Source organism: Varanus komodoensis, unplaced genomic scaffold, assembly GCF_004798865.1.
Source record: "Varanus komodoensis strain SLA01 unplaced genomic scaffold, ASM479886v1 scaffold143, whole genome shotgun sequence".
Taxonomy (NCBI): Eukaryota; Metazoa; Chordata; class Lepidosauria; order Squamata; family Varanidae; genus Varanus; species Varanus komodoensis.
The window spans coordinates 301377-318855 of NW_025335417.1; the positions used below are offsets into that span (position 1 = coordinate 301377).

General features: G+C 43.0%; 1 protein-coding gene across 1 annotated transcript in view; it reads left to right on the forward strand.

The window, feature by feature from the left end:
* The window catches only part of LOC123020202 (dual specificity mitogen-activated protein kinase kinase 6), a gene marked incomplete at its 3' end in the record, with an annotated part of 66421 nt that extends 49148 nt beyond the window's left edge, over window positions 1–17273 (forward strand). Inside the window, exons 3-9 of the mRNA XM_044423634.1 lie at window positions 2259–2307; window positions 7046–7159; window positions 10648–10767; window positions 11720–11836; window positions 13103–13154; window positions 14792–14919; window positions 17196–17273. Coding sequence (XP_044279569.1) covers window positions 2259–2307; window positions 7046–7159; window positions 10648–10767; window positions 11720–11836; window positions 13103–13154; window positions 14792–14919; window positions 17196–17273 — 658 coding nt within the window. The remainder of the gene's footprint in view (window positions 1–2258; window positions 2308–7045; window positions 7160–10647; window positions 10768–11719; window positions 11837–13102; window positions 13155–14791; window positions 14920–17195) is intronic.
* Window positions 17274–17479: the final 206 nt, after the last annotated feature.

Below are 17479 nucleotides of genomic sequence, written 5' to 3' on the forward strand. Positions count from 1 at the left end.
GCTGGTCTCTTTTTACCATAATGCCTATGGGAAATTGAAAGAAATGTAAGCTAACTTAACTGTTTAAAACATGCAGGAAGGAAAAGACATGCTTAGGATTAAAATTGGCAACACCAATACATTCTGTCAAAAGAAAAATGTTTAACCATGTTATTAAACACTTTATTCAAAAGAATGCCACACTGATAAAAGTCAGCAGCCCACTTGTGTGTGCAATGTTAAGAAGCGATTTCAACAAGTTGTAGTGATTTAAATGACTTTTAAAGGGGATTGGATAAATTCACAGAGCAGAAGGCTGTTAGTGCCTATGAGGCATACTTGCGATATGCTCTCACCACCATGAGAGGCATAATGGTTCTGTTTAGCAGGTGCTGGGGAACTAGGGCAGGAGGGTCTTTTTGCACTGACTGGCCAGTGTGAACAGCATGCTGGACTAGACAAACCTTGGTCTGCTGCTGCATGGCTCTTCTTACACTTCTATGAGATACAGCAGGCTTTGCAAGTTAGCTGACACACCAGATACATGGGACTGGATTTATTTGAGCAATTCAACTTAGCACCCCCTTGCATTTCTATACTAGTCTGTACCTTGGTTTATGTATTTGTTTAGACAGTTTTTTTTAAAGACGCATGACCAACCCTTTATGTTCCACTGTAAAGAAGGGATTTATGGCAAAGCCTGGCATTGCTCACTTGGCTTGTAGCTATTTCTGTCATGGATTAATACCAGATAAATAACGTCTTTTGCAAGCTGCCTATAAATAGAAGGGTATTTCTTATTTATGGAAAAGCTGTAGGATCTTACTTTGGGTTACCTGGATTAATTCCTTTCTTGTTACATCATGTAATCATTTGTAGCCTTGTTTTCTCTTTAGGTTCCTTAGCAAATCCTAGTTTTATTTTACTCATAGGGAAATGAATCACAGAACCACTTAACTGTTGCATGGTATCAGCATGGTATCAGCATGGCACACTGTACGTCAAGTTAAATATTCTGAGGTTTAAAGATTTGTCAGCCTAGTGCAGTGATTCACATATTTACATACACATAGGCCACCCGTTGTCCTTTGGATAAGATATATTGTGTGGCTAGTTACAATGGAGGCAGGGTGGTTTGCTTGTGTAATACAGTAGATCAGATTAGATAAAGTCTGCATGTGCAGAATGCAAGGTTAACTATTATTTATTTATTTAGATTTTTTGTATGCCGTCCCATCGCTTAAAGCCTCCGGACGGCTTACATAAAATAAACATAATACATAATACATATAATACCAATTAAAAACCCTGATTCATCCTGGCTGCAAATTAAAACTTATAGATAATATTAAAAGTCGTTAAAATATTGTTTAAATAAAAAGGTCTTAGTCTGGCGCCATCTGCTTAGGGGTGAGAAAGCTGGGAATGTCCAGTTTCCCACTGAATCTTCTTGCCCCCCTTTATCAACAAAGGGTCTTGTGGAAAGTTAAAGAGGAACTGTTTTATTCTGGCTCAAGTTTTTGTGGGCACTGTCCACTTCATTGGATGCTTGAAGTATATCTACAGATTGCCCACCTGAGGCATATAAATCTGCCAACTTGAGGTTAGCACTTCATGCATCTGAAGGAGTGGACAACGTTCACAAAAGCTTATGCCTACAAGGGTGCATGCTGAGTTTCACATGTGGTCCTTTGCACACTGGCCATAGAAAAGTAGGAGAAGGATACTAGGTTCAGGACAAGGAATTTACACCATTTAGGAGATGTTCGCCCTAAATTGAGAGAATGCTTTCTAAATTTATTTTGCCAAATTAAGCTTAGTATATACTGTGCATAGCTTCAGTGTAGTGGAAGCTATTATAGTGTACTGGGAAATAAACCCAGTGCTTTATTTTGCCACGGGTGGTGGTGTGAGGGAGGACTTCATTATGTAAGTTGTTTAATAAAAATGAATGAATGCCAGTTGCAAATGCAGTGTTCAATAAGCTTACCAGTTTCAGAGCTACAAGTAATGATTTTAGGTCATTATTTTGGTGGGAGAAATTTGGTGTTCCTCAGTGTGAAATGGAACACACTGCAACAAAATGACTGTATAACTGAAGGTTCCCCTAAAGAAAGAAAAGAACTCTGGGGAAAAGGAAAAGTGGGGTGGGTTTTAGCATATACTACACAGTTCCTTGGGCGGCTTTAGTTTATTAGTGTGCCAACCAATACGTTGTGCTTGTAAATTCTCAGATTCTTCCCTTGGTTTTTTTTCTTCCAACTTTTTCTATTTCACAGGCCACCTAGAGATTTGGACTCCAAAGCCTGCATCAATATTGGTGACAAGGTATGGACAAAATAAAATTCATCATCTAAAGAACTTCAGTGATACAATTGGGAAGGCAGTGAATTAAAACAGGGAATTGGAAGTTACCTGGTAATCCCATTTGTTGGCCGAGAAGCCATTTAACTTCTTTTCCTCTGCTTTTCTCTATTAAAACTTTCATCCATTTAAAAAATTAAAGAGCTTGGGGTTCTTATGTTGATGTTGCCTTAGCTCTACTTCAGAAGTGTGAATGCAGGGTGCATTTCCAAGTTTGCTTGTTGTTTCAAGAGGGAGTATTTCTGCTTTACCTTTGGGTATCAGTAAACAGTCTGCAGTGACTGAGAAGCAGCTGAAGGGCTATCTGGCTTTCCTCTTGGCAGGTACCTGCAGTCCATCCTCAGGAGCCACCTTGAATGATGCATGTGCCCATAGTCAGTGCCATGACCCACCTGTAAATGTGTAGTCACACAATGATAGCAAGCAGCTTTTGCCATCTTGACTGCACAATTCATGCAGCTGGGCTGACTGAATTGCATTCTGGTCATTCTGCCTCTAGGACAGAGCTTCATTTCCTTATTCATGCAAATGTGGGTTCAGGCATGCCTTAGTCTATGGTTCAAGACGAAGGCATGCCTGACTAACGCTTTTCAAGTTTGAAGGTGCATGTTTCTGGATAAGAATATTGTGTAAGTTCACAATTACTGCTCAGCATTCACAAAAGTTTGGAAGATCCTATGCAAATTACTCCCAAATCATGTTTAATGTCAAAGACAGAACCAAACATTTAAAATCAAATTATACCAGTAAAACCATGGCTAGCCAACGAGGGAAGGTTTGCTTAAATAACTGTTGGAAAACAAAGCATGTATTCTGGTTGTAGGTATTCCCTTGTATAACTGGAACAGGTATAGCCTAAATTGTCAGACAGTTTTAGAGTGTGAGTTCTGTTCAGTTCCTGTGACTCAGAATTGTCTAATTCTATATGCCTTTTGTACCAGACTTTAGCTAGTAGATCACTGGGTTCTAGTTAAAAAAAAAAAAACCGAACAGATTCTGCCAGGCTGAATGCTGCCCATCCCTGCTGTAGATTGCCTCATTCTGCAATGACTCGTATTACCCCACCATGGAATAACCAAGATTGATAGGTCTGCTTGCATTTCCCTGGAAGACATTGGCAGCACCCTTACCCCTGCTCCAGCTTTATATGTAACCATCCCCACAGGGGCACCTGCTTACTGATATTAATAGCAACAGTTGCTCAGTCACAATATGCTTATTGCTAAGCTCTGGCTGGCATTAGCAACTATCTGTACAAGGCATTTCTGCTTCTGCTTGTAGCCAAGAAAGCTAGCAGCCTCTCAAGGCCTTAATTTTCATCCGTCCAAGAATGAAGCAAGCTCTGCTTGCATAGCAGATGGATGCAGCCAACAGAATGTGCCAGCAGGCCTACATACATTAGGGGAATTCCATGAGTGTGTCAATAGATCTTTGTGTTTCTAATCTGTATAGTACATTTCCTTTGGATATAAAGATACATGGGGAACTGCGGCAAATTACCGCCATGTGAATATTGGCATGGCAAGCAAGCACTCAGCTGGTGAAGCAGATGTAGTGAAACGAACCCTCTGTTGCTGGATGTTAGCCACTTTGTGGCAAGTAGAAAGCATCAGTAGGAGGGAGAAAATGCTGGCACCTCTGGGAGTACTGAAGATTTCCACAATTGAAACCGAACTCCACTTTATACTCGATACAGGAAATATTCTTGTTGCACACTGCAAGATGTGGCAGAAGTGCATGCTGATACAAGCATCTGCTGAGTCAGGAGTGTACAGTTCCAAAACACTTCTTGGAGACATGGCCCAGACCACGTTTCCCATTCGCATGAACTGGTTGTTCAGAAATACACATATGTGCATTTATTAGTGACACCCTGGACACATGTGCCTTAGGCGGCAGTGCTTTCTCCAGCAATCATGATGTGTGGTGCTGCCTGTGCAGATGGAGTGCTGGAGGAGGAAGGAGATGAGGGTGTGCTAAGTCACCAGGACAAGAATTCTTCCAGAGGGCGAAAGAGGGGACTTGCTTTCTGGTCAAAGGACTTGGAAAGAATGTGCCTCCAAGCACAGTTAGCAGTGCTAACATGTTTTTGTCTTTCCCATGTGGCTTGTTGATTTCAGCCAGTGGGATCAGGTTATTGAGCTAATTCTTGCATCCAGGGATGTGCCTTATCAGTTCCTGTTTTCCTACTTTTCAGGTTGTAGGAACAATTTTAGGGGCCAGCTAGACATGATATTAATGATATGAAAGCTGTTCACTTGAGTGCTTCTGTTTATGTGCGCATTAGACCTGGAGAAGGCTGATCAGCTTTCTGTTCGGGGAGTAGGGGAAGCAGTCCAGTGCTTTCTGTCCTTGCCACAGCTCCAGCAAAAACTTTCCCTTGAAGTTGCTACTTTTATTTCAAGGGAAGTTCCTATTCATGTTAACGGAGGGGAAAAAAACCCTTCAAGTCTGCTTTGACCCTTAGCTATGTATTTTCTTCCCTTGGTGCAGGTGATTGGACTGGATGATCTGCTTCTTCCCCCCATCCTTGTGGCTCTGCTTACTCCCTTCCAGCATTGGTTGCTGAGCAGCACAGCATAGTGTTAGACTGGGACTCAGGAGACTTGGGTTCAAGTCTGGGCCAGTCACTGCCTCTCAGCCTAACCTACCCCACAGGATTGTTGTGAGGATGAACAGGAGGAGAGGATTATGCAAGCTGCCTTTGGTTCCTTGCAAGAGGAATATAGGTAGGGTAGAAATACAATACCTTATTACAAGAACTATTCGTTCTTACCCGAACCACAGGAAATCTGTGAGAGCATGGGTGGGCAGACTTCAGGCTTACAGGATCTATCGTGTTTTGCACCAAAACCCCAAAGTTGCCAGTTGCAACATGCTGGTTCAATAAGGAAGACACAGAATTTGCAGAGCAAAGTGCCTTTGAACAGATGCTTGGCACTTGAATTGGAGCTCAGTGCTCTCACTCATCCTTTCATAAATAAATCTGCTCTTGCCCCCCTCCCCCCCCCCAATTCTGATTTCAGCATTGTAACGTAGGAGGGGGGAAAGGCTTTTGTCTGTCACTGTTGGTGAACCATAGGGAGTTGGAGATCTTTATAAGTCTATTGCAAGTAGACCTTGATTTGCTTTCCAATTTCTCCTCGATTAGAAGAAATATTACAGCAAGATTAAGTTAAATAACAGTACAGCTGGACAATAAACCTGCTTGAGCATTTCTCATCCACTTTTGCACCCAAGCTGCAGTGCTCTAATTTATTGGCAAAGTTGCAAATTCATTAGCATTTTATGAGTCTGCCTGTCAGAATTTTTATTTTTCCTCTAGCATTTTGGGATGGGAGGGGTAAGAGAGCCATCTGGAGCACAATGACCCAGTACTGAATCAAAGAAGTGTCTGATGTAGCATGCCTTTGTTCCAAGAAAAGCAGCTTCCTTTCAGTCCCACGGAAGAGCAGAGCAGAGCAGAGCGGGAGAGAAATGTTCCCAAAGGCACTGCTTGGGGAGGCAACACATTGTGGTCTGCCTTCACATTTTGATTGCCTTCACAATCCCCTCTGTCTGCATTATGGAGTTTCCTTTAGAGGACAGGGATGAAGTTTGGTCTACTGCTCTTCTTAGCAGTTAAAAGCCACAAAAGGAAAAGGCTGTGCTCAAGGTCCCTGTGAAAACCCATAAGGGAAAGTTAATAGTGCTCAAAAGCCAGGAAGCGAGAGACGGAACTGGAGCCAAGCCAGGAGTGTGGCCTCAGTGGCCAAGCCAGACTTCTGCACTGCAGTGGGTAGAGGGGGAGAAAGAGTAGAGGCCATCCTTGCACGGAGGGAGGGAATCACATCTTCTGTGCCACATCTCAGTTGCACTTCTTTTGTCTAGCCCAGCAGGGTTGGAAAGGCAGTAGATGGTTCTTTAATTTATTATAGTTGCATTTTTATTGCCAGGAAGGGAGGGAAGCATTTGTAGACTCTTCTTCCTTATGACCCAACATAATGTGGCTGGACCTGGATACCAGGGTCCTTGACCATGAGGTAGTGGGGTGGGGAGGTGCTAACGTACTTTCCTGTCTCAGGCAGCACGGTGCTTTGGGTTGACCCTGCAGCCAAGCAGTGACACACATGGCTGAGAAAAACAGTATGGCCACACTTTTGTTTTAGCATGCGCAAAAATAAATAAAGCAAGCAAGCTGATGTCTAAATTAGTCTTGAGTTTGCATACACATAAGTTGTGGAAGGTTTGCGCATAAATACTCATGTAGGAAAAACAATGTGAATTCAGCCAGAGGGAAAGCTCTTAGAAACCTTTGAACAAATAAACAGATTCTTATTGTAAAAAGCATTCTAGTGATAGAAAGTTAAACAATTAAAACATTTTGTGGCGTGTGTATACTTTCTAAGCAATGACCTCCTTTAGGAAATCCTCACTTACGCCAGTTTGAGAGGAGCCATTAAGGTTGCCATTGCGAAATTGACCGTGCTGAATACCTAGTGGGCAGTCCCATTTTCCAGCCAAGGATGCTGGGAATTGTAGGGGTTCCTGCTGTCCGTATGTACATAGGCTTGCATCCTCAGAGGGGTAGGTCCCCTTATCCACACAAAGGGAGAAAATTTAGAGGTTGGCAGTTGATTTGAGAATTCCTTGTTTGGCTGCATGAGAGTGAATAAGCTGCATTTTGGCTTCTGATAACTTTCTCATCTTTATTTCTTCATAGAATTTTGAAGTCAAGGCTGATGACCTGGAGCCAATATCAGAACTAGGACGTGGTGCATACGGGGTGGTAGAGATGATGCGGCATATGCCCAGTGGGCAAATAATGGCAGTGAAGGTAGAGTGAAGCTCTGTGGTTATTCCCATTTTTTATTTTTAACCTTACAAATTCATGATGTCTCCCTGCCCCAGGAGCTATTGATATTTTTTTTGCAGCACTGCAATACATTCATATATTGAACCAAACTGGAAAGCCACATGGAACAAGCTTGAACTCCCAACATTCATTAATGCTTGAAGGCCCTGAATGAGTCATTTATCAATGTTCCATTCAAGGAACTGGAGAATATGCTTAATCAGACAGAACATCCATAATACAGAGCTCAGCTCCTCTGTATTCTAGCTGACATCTACCTGGACCAATTTGCAAGCATGCACACTGGCCTTGCTTTCCACATGTTATAGTTCCATAGTAAATAAACTTTTCATTGTATTCTTTCTTCCATTTGGATTTGATTTCCATACAAGAGTGGGTTAAAGTATTGGATTGTGTGGGCATGGGCCTCCTCACCTGCTGTTGCATGGCCATGATTGCTTTTGTGGGCTTCTTGGAAGTACTTGCTAGACTAGTGTCAGGAATGGGATGTAGAACTAGATGAACATTTGCCCTGCCTTCAGGGACCCTCATATCCTTAACTTGGTTCTCGTAATTTTTTATATCTTTTCATGGTTGTGCTTTTAGAATATCGGAGTCTACTTTGCTGTTGAGGAAAGCCTGTATATGGCACACTCATTATATTGTAAATGGGCTATTTGCATCCAGTCCTAACTGGGATGTCATTAGGCATGTAAGAGAAGAGATATGAAGATGTGCACATGAATACATTGTTTGTATATTCAAATATTCTTGGCCAAATTTGGTGATCATATTACCTATACCAAGTATACTGGGGTGTGAACAAGCATTATGCCCACACTTGCAGCCATTTCCATCTCCCTTCTTGGCATGCTTGAATGTGCTTTGAACCAGCAAAAGATGCTTGCTCACCAGCTTTGGACAAGCCAGGATATTAAGCTAGCCTCACATCATGGTTTCAGATTCACATTTGCTGTGAAGTGAAGAGAAAGGGTTGTTTGCAACAGCAAAGGGTTTGTTCATATACTGGGTGGTTAAGCTGAGATATGATCATCCATACTGGGCCTTTGTCTTCTATTGCTTAATATTTATTATCTTCCTTTAGGTATAAACCCCAATCTGTTTTTGCATATTCACTAATAGTCTGGTTAGGTATGATGTTATGGTCTTCAGAGCTTTATTATTAGTCAACATAACCTTTGTTCCTATATTATGGACAAAAGAGATGGTTTAAAAAATAAGTAGCTACCTGAATTTCACTGGGAATGTTGTAAAATAGCAAAGTCAGCTTTATTTTCCTCTTAGGTAAGTAAATCACACAGTTCATATAATTAGGCAATTTCATTTTGGTCTGTGATGATGATGATTTTTTATGTCAGATGTTGACAAACATGCATCTTATACAATCCTTTAGAGACCAATAAATGATGCATTTTTTAAAAAAAAAGTTCTGTTAGTAGATGGCATGAAATTATCTTTGGAGTTCACATTAAATAAAGCTTGTAGAAAATTACATTGTTTTAATTTTGAAGTTGTGAAACCAGAAAGAAAAAAATAGTTTATTCAAGAACATTTTCACATTTCCAGAGTGTTAAAATTCTTGGGAAGGAGTTTGCTTCCTGCTTATATTGGCATTGTCCTGCTGAAGTTGATTTACTGACAAAAATATAAAAAGTGAGAATTGACTTGCTCATTTCCTTTCTAAAAGCTGTGAGAAAAGCAACTCGGGCTTTGGGGACTCGGGCACGTAGTGGTATTACTGTTTAATACACAGTTACAAAAGCTCTCTGATGAAGGTAGTGAACACTGTTAGTCCATGGTTAATCCAAAGAGCAAGCAGAGAATTCTTATCTACCTTTTTAATGTGTGGCCCATGGTGTCAAGCTCTTTACATCCTAGCAGGTTAGAACAAATTCCAGTGTCTTTGAAAAACAACTCCATGCCCATACACTTCACTTAATCTTGGGAAGAGTGATCGAAGTTCGTTCTGTTCACCCAGTCTTGCCCTACCTCGTGTCCTTCAGATGTCTTGGACTTCAGCTCTCAGCACGCCTCTTCATCGGCCATTCTGGCTGAGGTTGGTGGAAGCTGAAACCTGGAATATCAGGTTTGGCACTAGTTTGGGGCAAGCTGCCTCAACTGTTGTTACGATCCCAGCAGTACAATAACATCATACGTGACCTTGTAAAGTTCTTCCTGTAGGTGTAGGAGGCACCAGCAAGACGTGCCTCTCACCTAGTAGACAGAGGCTGGTGAGCATGGCAACTGCTGTAATCATGCTTTGCTCAGTAGAGATGTAACAGTTAACCATGGTTGGTGCAAACAATTTCTGGGAAAACCCACTTCATCCCATGATTTTACATCCTGATTTGCAGCCAATCTTCAGACAGGGTTAAAAGGTTATGATATGATGCTTAACCACATTTAAGCATTATGTCTGCGCAGGGCTATTCATTCTGATCCAGAGTGGTACACACTGACTTCTCCCATAGCCAGGAGTTTCCTGACCACTTTAGCATTGTGGGGGTGGGCATCTCTAAGCATATTGTAGGGTACGGACATGTGGACCCTGTTCCAGACATGGATGTTAAAGAGAAGGACCTTGCTGAATGCATCAGAGATGCTGGACATGCAAGGAGCCACTGGGCTGGGTCAGCTTAAGTGTGCATTACTAATCCTGGGCCTCTTTCAGTAGCCACCCTCCACTAAACGTTCTGCCATCATAGCTTTGGTAATGATGGAAGAACAGAGAAAAGAGAGAGAGAAAGAAAGAAAGAGAGAGAGAGGAAGAGAGAAAAAAGCACTTCTGTAATAACAATCATCCTTTGCCCTTCTATAGCACCTCACATCCGAGGATCTCACAGTGCTTCCCAGACATAAATTACGCCTGTGAGGTAGGTAAGCATTATTATCCCCGTTTCACAAAGGCACAAAGAAGGAGGCTTTAAAAAACCACACTGCTTCAAATGTGGCCTCTAGTTATGGGTGCCTGTTATGAGACACTTGCAACCTAAGCCTATGTATGTCTGCACCGACGTAACTCTCACTGATTTCAGTGGGACTTACCCACAGGTAAGTGTGCATTGCACTGCACCCTGATTGTCCAAGGGCCACAAAAGCAATATGTTTTGTCAGAAGGGACTAAAACTTGGGAGTTTGGCCTTCCCAAGTCAGTATCTCTGCTGGCTCGAACCAATGTGGCTGCGATCAGTTTTAGCTCTTGAGATTTACCTAGTTTGGAGGATTCCTGCTTTTAACTGTCAGGCCACGGGAGTTCGCTTTTCCTTGTTGGTTAAGAAGAGCAGTAAAGAGGTGAAAACGCCTTAGAAAAATATTCATTTGCAAACTTGTTTGGTTAAAGCAAGCTGAATGACCTCACTCTTGTAGTTTTTGTGATCAATGATCTCTTGGATGAAACGATGCACGTGGGAATGAGAGGGATGCAAATTAAAACTGGGTCTGTCTTCCAGCGAATTCGCGCCACAGTGAACAGCCAGGAGCAGAAGAGGCTACTGATGGACCTAGACATTTCCATGAGGACAGTAGACTGTCACTTCACGGTCACTTTCTATGGTGCGCTGTTTAGAGAGGTATGGCTTTATGAATCCCAGCATGCCTCCTTCACCATATTTGGGCCGCACTCTTGCCTAGTGACTTTCACAAGCCTAGGAAAGTGGCCAGGCAGGGGAGCCAAAGGAGGTGCTCTGTCCCTGAGCTCTGGTCCTTCCTCGTGCATGTGTAACCTTGGGGTCACCCTGACTGAACATGGGCTGTACTCTCAAGTGTATCTCTGAGATCGTCATTGGGCAATTTAAGTGTGGTAGCTTTAGCACCCTGAGAAACTTTCTAGACCTTGAAAAGTGGACTCTAAAATCTTGAAGACTATGCAGGAAGAAGGTTTAATGCCGATATTCTGGATTTCTGTTTAAATCAGTATGTATAAGCACAAGTTGGGATTATGGAAGGAATCCACAAGTAGCTCTTCTGGCAAAGACCTTGCTTAGCAAATGTGTTGCCTTTTCAGACCTGGGTGTTTCCATAGCTAAAAGGGAGCCAACTTGGACATGTGACTTAAACAAAATTGGCACACATCTCAGTTGACAGGCCTCCACAGATGCTATGTTTTAATAGAAAATTTTGGCAACAAAGCCTCCTTTTTTGCTGCCATGCTGCCCTTAAATTTGAGGACTACCAAAAATGGCTGGGGAGGGATATACTTGGGCATGTGTTGCTCACCCCTGGATTGCATTGTTCTTGAATGGCAGAGGTAACTTGTCACCTAGTTTTGAATTTTAGAATGCGAATGGGAAGCTATAGTGACGAAAACCTTGCCCCTGGCTCCCTGGATTCTGTATCGTCCTGAGAGTTTGGTACATATTCGGGTTAAAGGCCAGGCCAGGCCAGGCTTCAGTGTGTGTTGGAAGAGACATGAAAAGTTATAGGACCAGCAAGCTATAGAACACAGTGTGCATATAGTTTGGTGGAGGCAGGACAGTGTTCATCAAAGTTGGTAGCCATTTCCTTTCCCTTGCTTTTTCCTAGGGAGATGTGTGGATTTGCATGGAACTTATGGACACATCACTGGACAAGTTCTACAAGCAAGTCATTGACAAAGGTTTGACGATTCCCGAGGACATCCTAGGAAAAATAGCTGTCTCAGTGAGTGCTTTGGGTTCTTGAGTTTACTCAGTTACGAATTTAGCACCCTTTCCATCTTTGCAGTTCACATCTCTCAGTCAATATGTGAAGCTGCAAAATAAGATGGAGAAAGAATAGCAGGTGCCTCCTTTTAAGAGCTTATTCTTCTATTTACTGTACACTGAATGAATATAAGATGTACACTGAATGTACAACTCAGTTTGGATCCCATTTCTGAAAGTGGGTCAGTTTTGACTGAAGCAATTTTAGGCACGACCTGCCTCATCTCTGATTTGGAGTGAAGCCTTGCTTTAAAATAACTGAAGCTTTGTATGTCTCCCTGTTGATTGAAATTGGAAACTGAAAAGAGCGATAGCTTTTCAGCTTTCTGACACAGTGGAATGATGTTTTCAGGTATAGTATCCTTTTCTGGGTAGTATCTGGCCAGTCTTCTCTGTAATATTGGCCTAGCAGCTCACAGAGTTTTTGTGCAAAGGGAGTCATTTATATTTCCAGCAAGTTGCATAAAAATTACATACCACAAAGGGGTGACACTAGCTAAGTAACTTGAAAATTTCAGGAAGGTAGATTCAGCGGTTGGGGAGCTGAGATGAGTAACAAGCAGTCTGCTCTTCTGTACCCGGCCCCAAAGCACTGTGATTGGAAGTAAAAAGGAGAACCCGAGTTGCATGTAATTTTTTGGTTGGAAGCTGCAGCTGTCAGTCACATAAATATTTCCTCTTTCTCCTTCCATCTGCCATTTTCCTTTTATGGAATGCTTGCTATTTTTTGCCATCAAAATCCCTATCCCCCTCCTGCTGTTTGCCTCTTGGTCCCTCCCCTCTCCTTTGTAGCTGGGAAAAAAATCACAGGGTTCCTTACTCTTATGAAATGTGTCCTTTAGCTACAAAGGGAGACACTTTGTGTTACGGGGGCAGGAATTCCAAGATCCCCTGGAATGTAGCCACCCAAACTTCCTAAATAGCAATGCCACAAAAGTTGGGTGCACTCTGATCTTCAAGAGGTCAGGGCACTGATCTTTCTTTTGAGCATGGTGCTAAACGTGGCTGGAGGCACAGTCCTGAGTGCCATGAATCATGTTTTATCACCCTAGTGCCAGACTGCAGGCTCAGCAGTAGCCTGCCTGTTAATTGCCAAGATGCCCAACCTAGACTGTCTCCACCCCGGTTCAGTGTTGAAAGAAGGGTGAACTTGTGGCCTGGCTCTGGAAAAGAGAGTGCAGTATACCTGCCTCTGCCCATTCTTGTCTATGGTTGTGTTTTCCAGATTGTCAAAGCATTAGAGCACCTACACAGTAAGCTCTCTGTAATTCACCGAGGTAAGTGCGACCAGTGCTGTGGCCTGTCACAGTGCTTGATTCTAAAAAGGGTTGGCATGGATTGTGTAAGAAGAGCTGTGCTTCGCTCCGTTTTAAAGCTAAACAAAGTCATGGGACTCAATCTCCTTGCTTGGCAGGTGCAATAGTTTCCCATTTTCCAAGCCCTGTTCAGAATGCCAGCTTGGACCTGCCAAGTTGTATCCACTGAGTACTGGAGTGTTCATTTTGACCATCATGAGTGCATACTGCAAGCCCTTTTATACCCGAAGTGCCCCCTGTGTGATACGGTATAGTGATACCTGTACTGTGAGGATTACTGCAGTAAATTGGGTTAGAAATGTTGCAAATGGATGCCTGTTTGTGCATCAGATCTTTCGCATCACTTTCCCTCCACCACATCCCCAAAAAGGATGTGGTGGAGTGTTGGGACTTTTGCAAATAGTGGGAGCTTTGGTGTGAGGGTCACAACTGTAGAGAGAGATCAGGCCAAGGCACTTTCAGCTCAGACAACTTTGAGTCTCACATTGTGTTACATGCACTGAGCAGTTCATTAGGAAACACATAGAAAGTGTTGCACGATGCTGTTGTCACTGTATAGCTTGGACACTAGAAATCCTACCGTATAGGCATATAGTTGCAGGCAATCTCGGCATCTTCCACTCCAGTTAAAAAAGAAAAAAATGTTATTTACCAACTATTCAGAGGAAGATAATTGGATTGCAGTGGCCTTGATGCCGAGCTCCTGATGGCCAGTTAACAACTCAAGAGACAGCTGAGGGAAGGGTGACTCCTACACGTGTTTAAAGTGGAAAAATTCCTGTGTCTCCCCACTTTCCCAGCCTGCATGTTTGGCTGGGGAATGCTAGGTGCTGTAGGACATTTTTCTGTCTAAATGTGCATAGGATTGTACCCTAATTCTCCAAATTGTTCCTGCCTTCGTTCTCACCAATGTTTCTGTTGTTTTAGGGGTCTCTGGCTGGCCTTTGCCCCTGTAACGTCAGTGTTTCTGAACATTGGGGTCTAACACCATTTAGAAAGAAGAGGACATTTTTTCTTCTGGGGCGGGGCAGGGTGGGGAGAGCCCTCAGGAGGGGCCATGTTCCCAAGGATGACTTTCAGTTTCTTCATCAAATTTAGTAGAAAGTTAGAAGAGGATCTGCACCATTATTTGTCCTTTATCCACAGCTTTTTTCAAAATGGGTGTTCTACAGCAGAGTTCTATAGTTGCTTAGTTTGGAATGAATACCATTCCTGTTCTAGAGCAAGGGTGGGACAATGGTGGCTCTCTAGATAATGTATGAGCCCATATTGTTTGTAAGCCGCCCCGAGGCTTCGGCGAATGGGGCGGCATAAAAATGTTTTAATAAATAAATAATAAATAAAATCCCATCATACCAAGCATGGTCAAGAATGATGGGAGCTGTGACTAGTGGGCCATGTGTACCCCCTCCCATCCCTGGTCTACAGCCAGTGTGTGCTTCCTTACCTTTTTGGATCCTGTGGTTTTGATTTAACAAGTAAAACATAGCTGGTTCTGGAGCCCTCTGGTGGTAGCAAGCAGTTATTTCCTGCTTCCATAACCAGCTGCAAATGACCTGCTTGCTAGACTGACTGGCTCTGTGCATTCCACCTTGCAGATGTCAAGCCTTCCAATGTACTGATCAATACACTGGGACAGGTGAAAATGTGTGATTTTGGAATTAGTGGCTACCTTGTTGATTCTGTGGCCAAGACAATGGATGCTGGCTGTAAACCTTACATGGCAGTAAGTACAAAGAATTGAAAAACATTCATTGTCATTGTAACACTGATTTCTGTAATGGTGTTGCCTGACTGCTTTCTACAGGGGCACATTTTTCTTAATTTTGTTTATGTCCAGCATTTATATACCTCACCATCTAATGCAAGCTCAAAGTAGTTTACTGTCAAATTGAAAGCAGTGCAAAATAATGAAAACAGGAGAAACAGCTGAAAAGACAGCAAGAGTGTACTTAGTACTTTGCAAGCATTGCCTGGAATAAACTTTTCATGGGAGATGTTCTGGGACATTGTTCTACTTTTGCTGAAAAAGGCCAATATTGGGTAATCTCCCATATTTCTGAAGCTGGGTTTTGCAAGATTATTTCAAGAATCGGAGCTTCTAGCATCCATTTCCAGTTATTGCTGAAGTTCATGATTCACTGATTTGCAAAACAGATTTCCCTAGTTTGCTCTGGTAGGCATTGTGCTACCTGTTGGTGAGTATGATGGACAGTGAGCCTTCCTCTGAGAACTGAAGCTGTGGAGAGGGGGGATTCCTTGGGTAGCTGGACAGCACTCCCCCTTCCCAGCTCTGCAGCAAGGAGGAAAGAGCCTTGGGCACACAAGACCAGTCAGTATCCCCCCACCCCTGGTCCACCCAAGCCTTTTTCCCAGAGCTGCTTCCCTCCCCTGCCAACCTCTCTCTCAGGAAAGACTAGTGGACAATGTGTTGGGGGCTGCTACCTAAAGTGGCTCCTGGGCATGCCTTAGGCAGCCAAGTCCAATGGACTGCATTTCCTTTTTCTGCCTGGCCTTTTTGTTAAGGATGTGGGAATATTGAAGTGTGCGTGGGGATAGTTTTAGGCAGCAGGGCCCCATGGGGAATGTTCCTTTTCTTGGCTAACTTTTCCCAGGTGAAGGGTGATGGAGTGGGCCTGCTTCAGATTTTACTTAATCAGAAAGTCCTGCCAAATACCGTTGAGTTCCAACCACACAGACTGTAAAGCAAGATTCTTTCAATAATGTGGAATCCTCTATCTCCTGTAGTCCTTGGTGTCCTGCACACACATATCTGGGAGTAAACCCCATTGAAACCCAGTAGGACACGCAGAGAAGAAGACTGTGAGACCTGGACTCTGACTAGTGTGATCAGTTGAGCCAACAAACCCAGCATTTTTAAGGCTCTAGAAAACTGAGTAAATCTGGGGAAACCTCCAGGCCTTGACAACAACATAGTAGTACGACCCTTCAGCTTACCTGTTGAAACAAGGGGAAGTCATCTGATCCCAAAGAACTGTAGCTTAGACCAGGGTTCTTTATACACAGCTTTGTAAGTCATCTCCTCTTGGTATCAAAGGTCTCCGGAATGTAGAATAAGCCCTCAGTCTTGAGGGTTAATTAAATGCAGATATGTTTCAATTCTAATGGTAAAATGTTTACAAGAACCTCATTTTCATTTTACACTAAAAATCAGGACCTAAGGTCTGCTCACTGTTTCGAGGACCTTTAAAGGAAATGCACTTTTGGGAGGCCTCTCCCAGAGTCTATGTACTGAGTCTGTTATAAATTGAGGCAAATTTGTCCATCAGTATTTTCAGCCCCATCTTGTGTCTCTTTCGAGGGTGGGTGTGGTTTCCTAGCAAGAGAAAAATCACAATTGTCTGAAAGTTCAAAACTGGTTCTCTGTAATCAGGATGCTGCTCTTTTTAGAAATAACAGAAGTTTGGGAATACCGAGGTTCATATCTTAGCTGCCATTTGTGAGTCCATCCTTTTTTGGGAAGCCTGTCAGTACTGCTGCGTTTCAGTGTCTGCAGGGTGTGAGCATTAGCTCTAAAATGGTCAGTAGGCCTGTCTAGTGATGAATGAGGCTTTGTGCTGCCACATAACATCCAGAACTACCAGAGAGTTCTTCATTTTGTGTTTTTAGTTGACCAGCTTCCTCAAGCACAAGTTACTAACTGGTTTTGACCTTTGCAGTCCTAAATGGTTTGAACCGGAGGTATCAAAAGAATCACTTTAGCATCTTCTGCCTTGAAGTTAAAAATTAATCAGACTCCACCTCTGAACAAAGCCAGATGAAGATAGCGAGGGCACACAGAGAGACATTCATGGGGTTTTCTCCTTGAAATCTCTTTGAAGCCTGAGAGTGAATCTGATTAGATTTGTGCTGAAAGCAAATTTGTACACCCTAATTTGCTTTCACGCAAATAGAGAAGGTTTCTCTTCTCCCTCCCCAGCTCCTTTCACTACTATTTAGATTTAGAACATGGCAATCTGTTTTCTCTCTTTCCACCTCCAGCCTGAAAGAATCAACCCTGAGCTAAACCAAAAGGGATACAGTGTTAAATCTGATATTTGGAGCCTGGGAATCACAATGGTAAGAGGACACTCCTGTTGTGCCCATGAAGGCCTATGAAATGTGTGTACTGAACAGATGCTAACTTGGGGGGAAATTCTGCACTGTTCTGCTCATATAACCCATTCAGATAAACACCTGATCTTTCTGTTCAGTGGGGCGGGGCCAGAACCTGACTCCCGAGAGCAGAGGACTCCACTTGCAGGAGGTCACTCTGCCCACCTTCG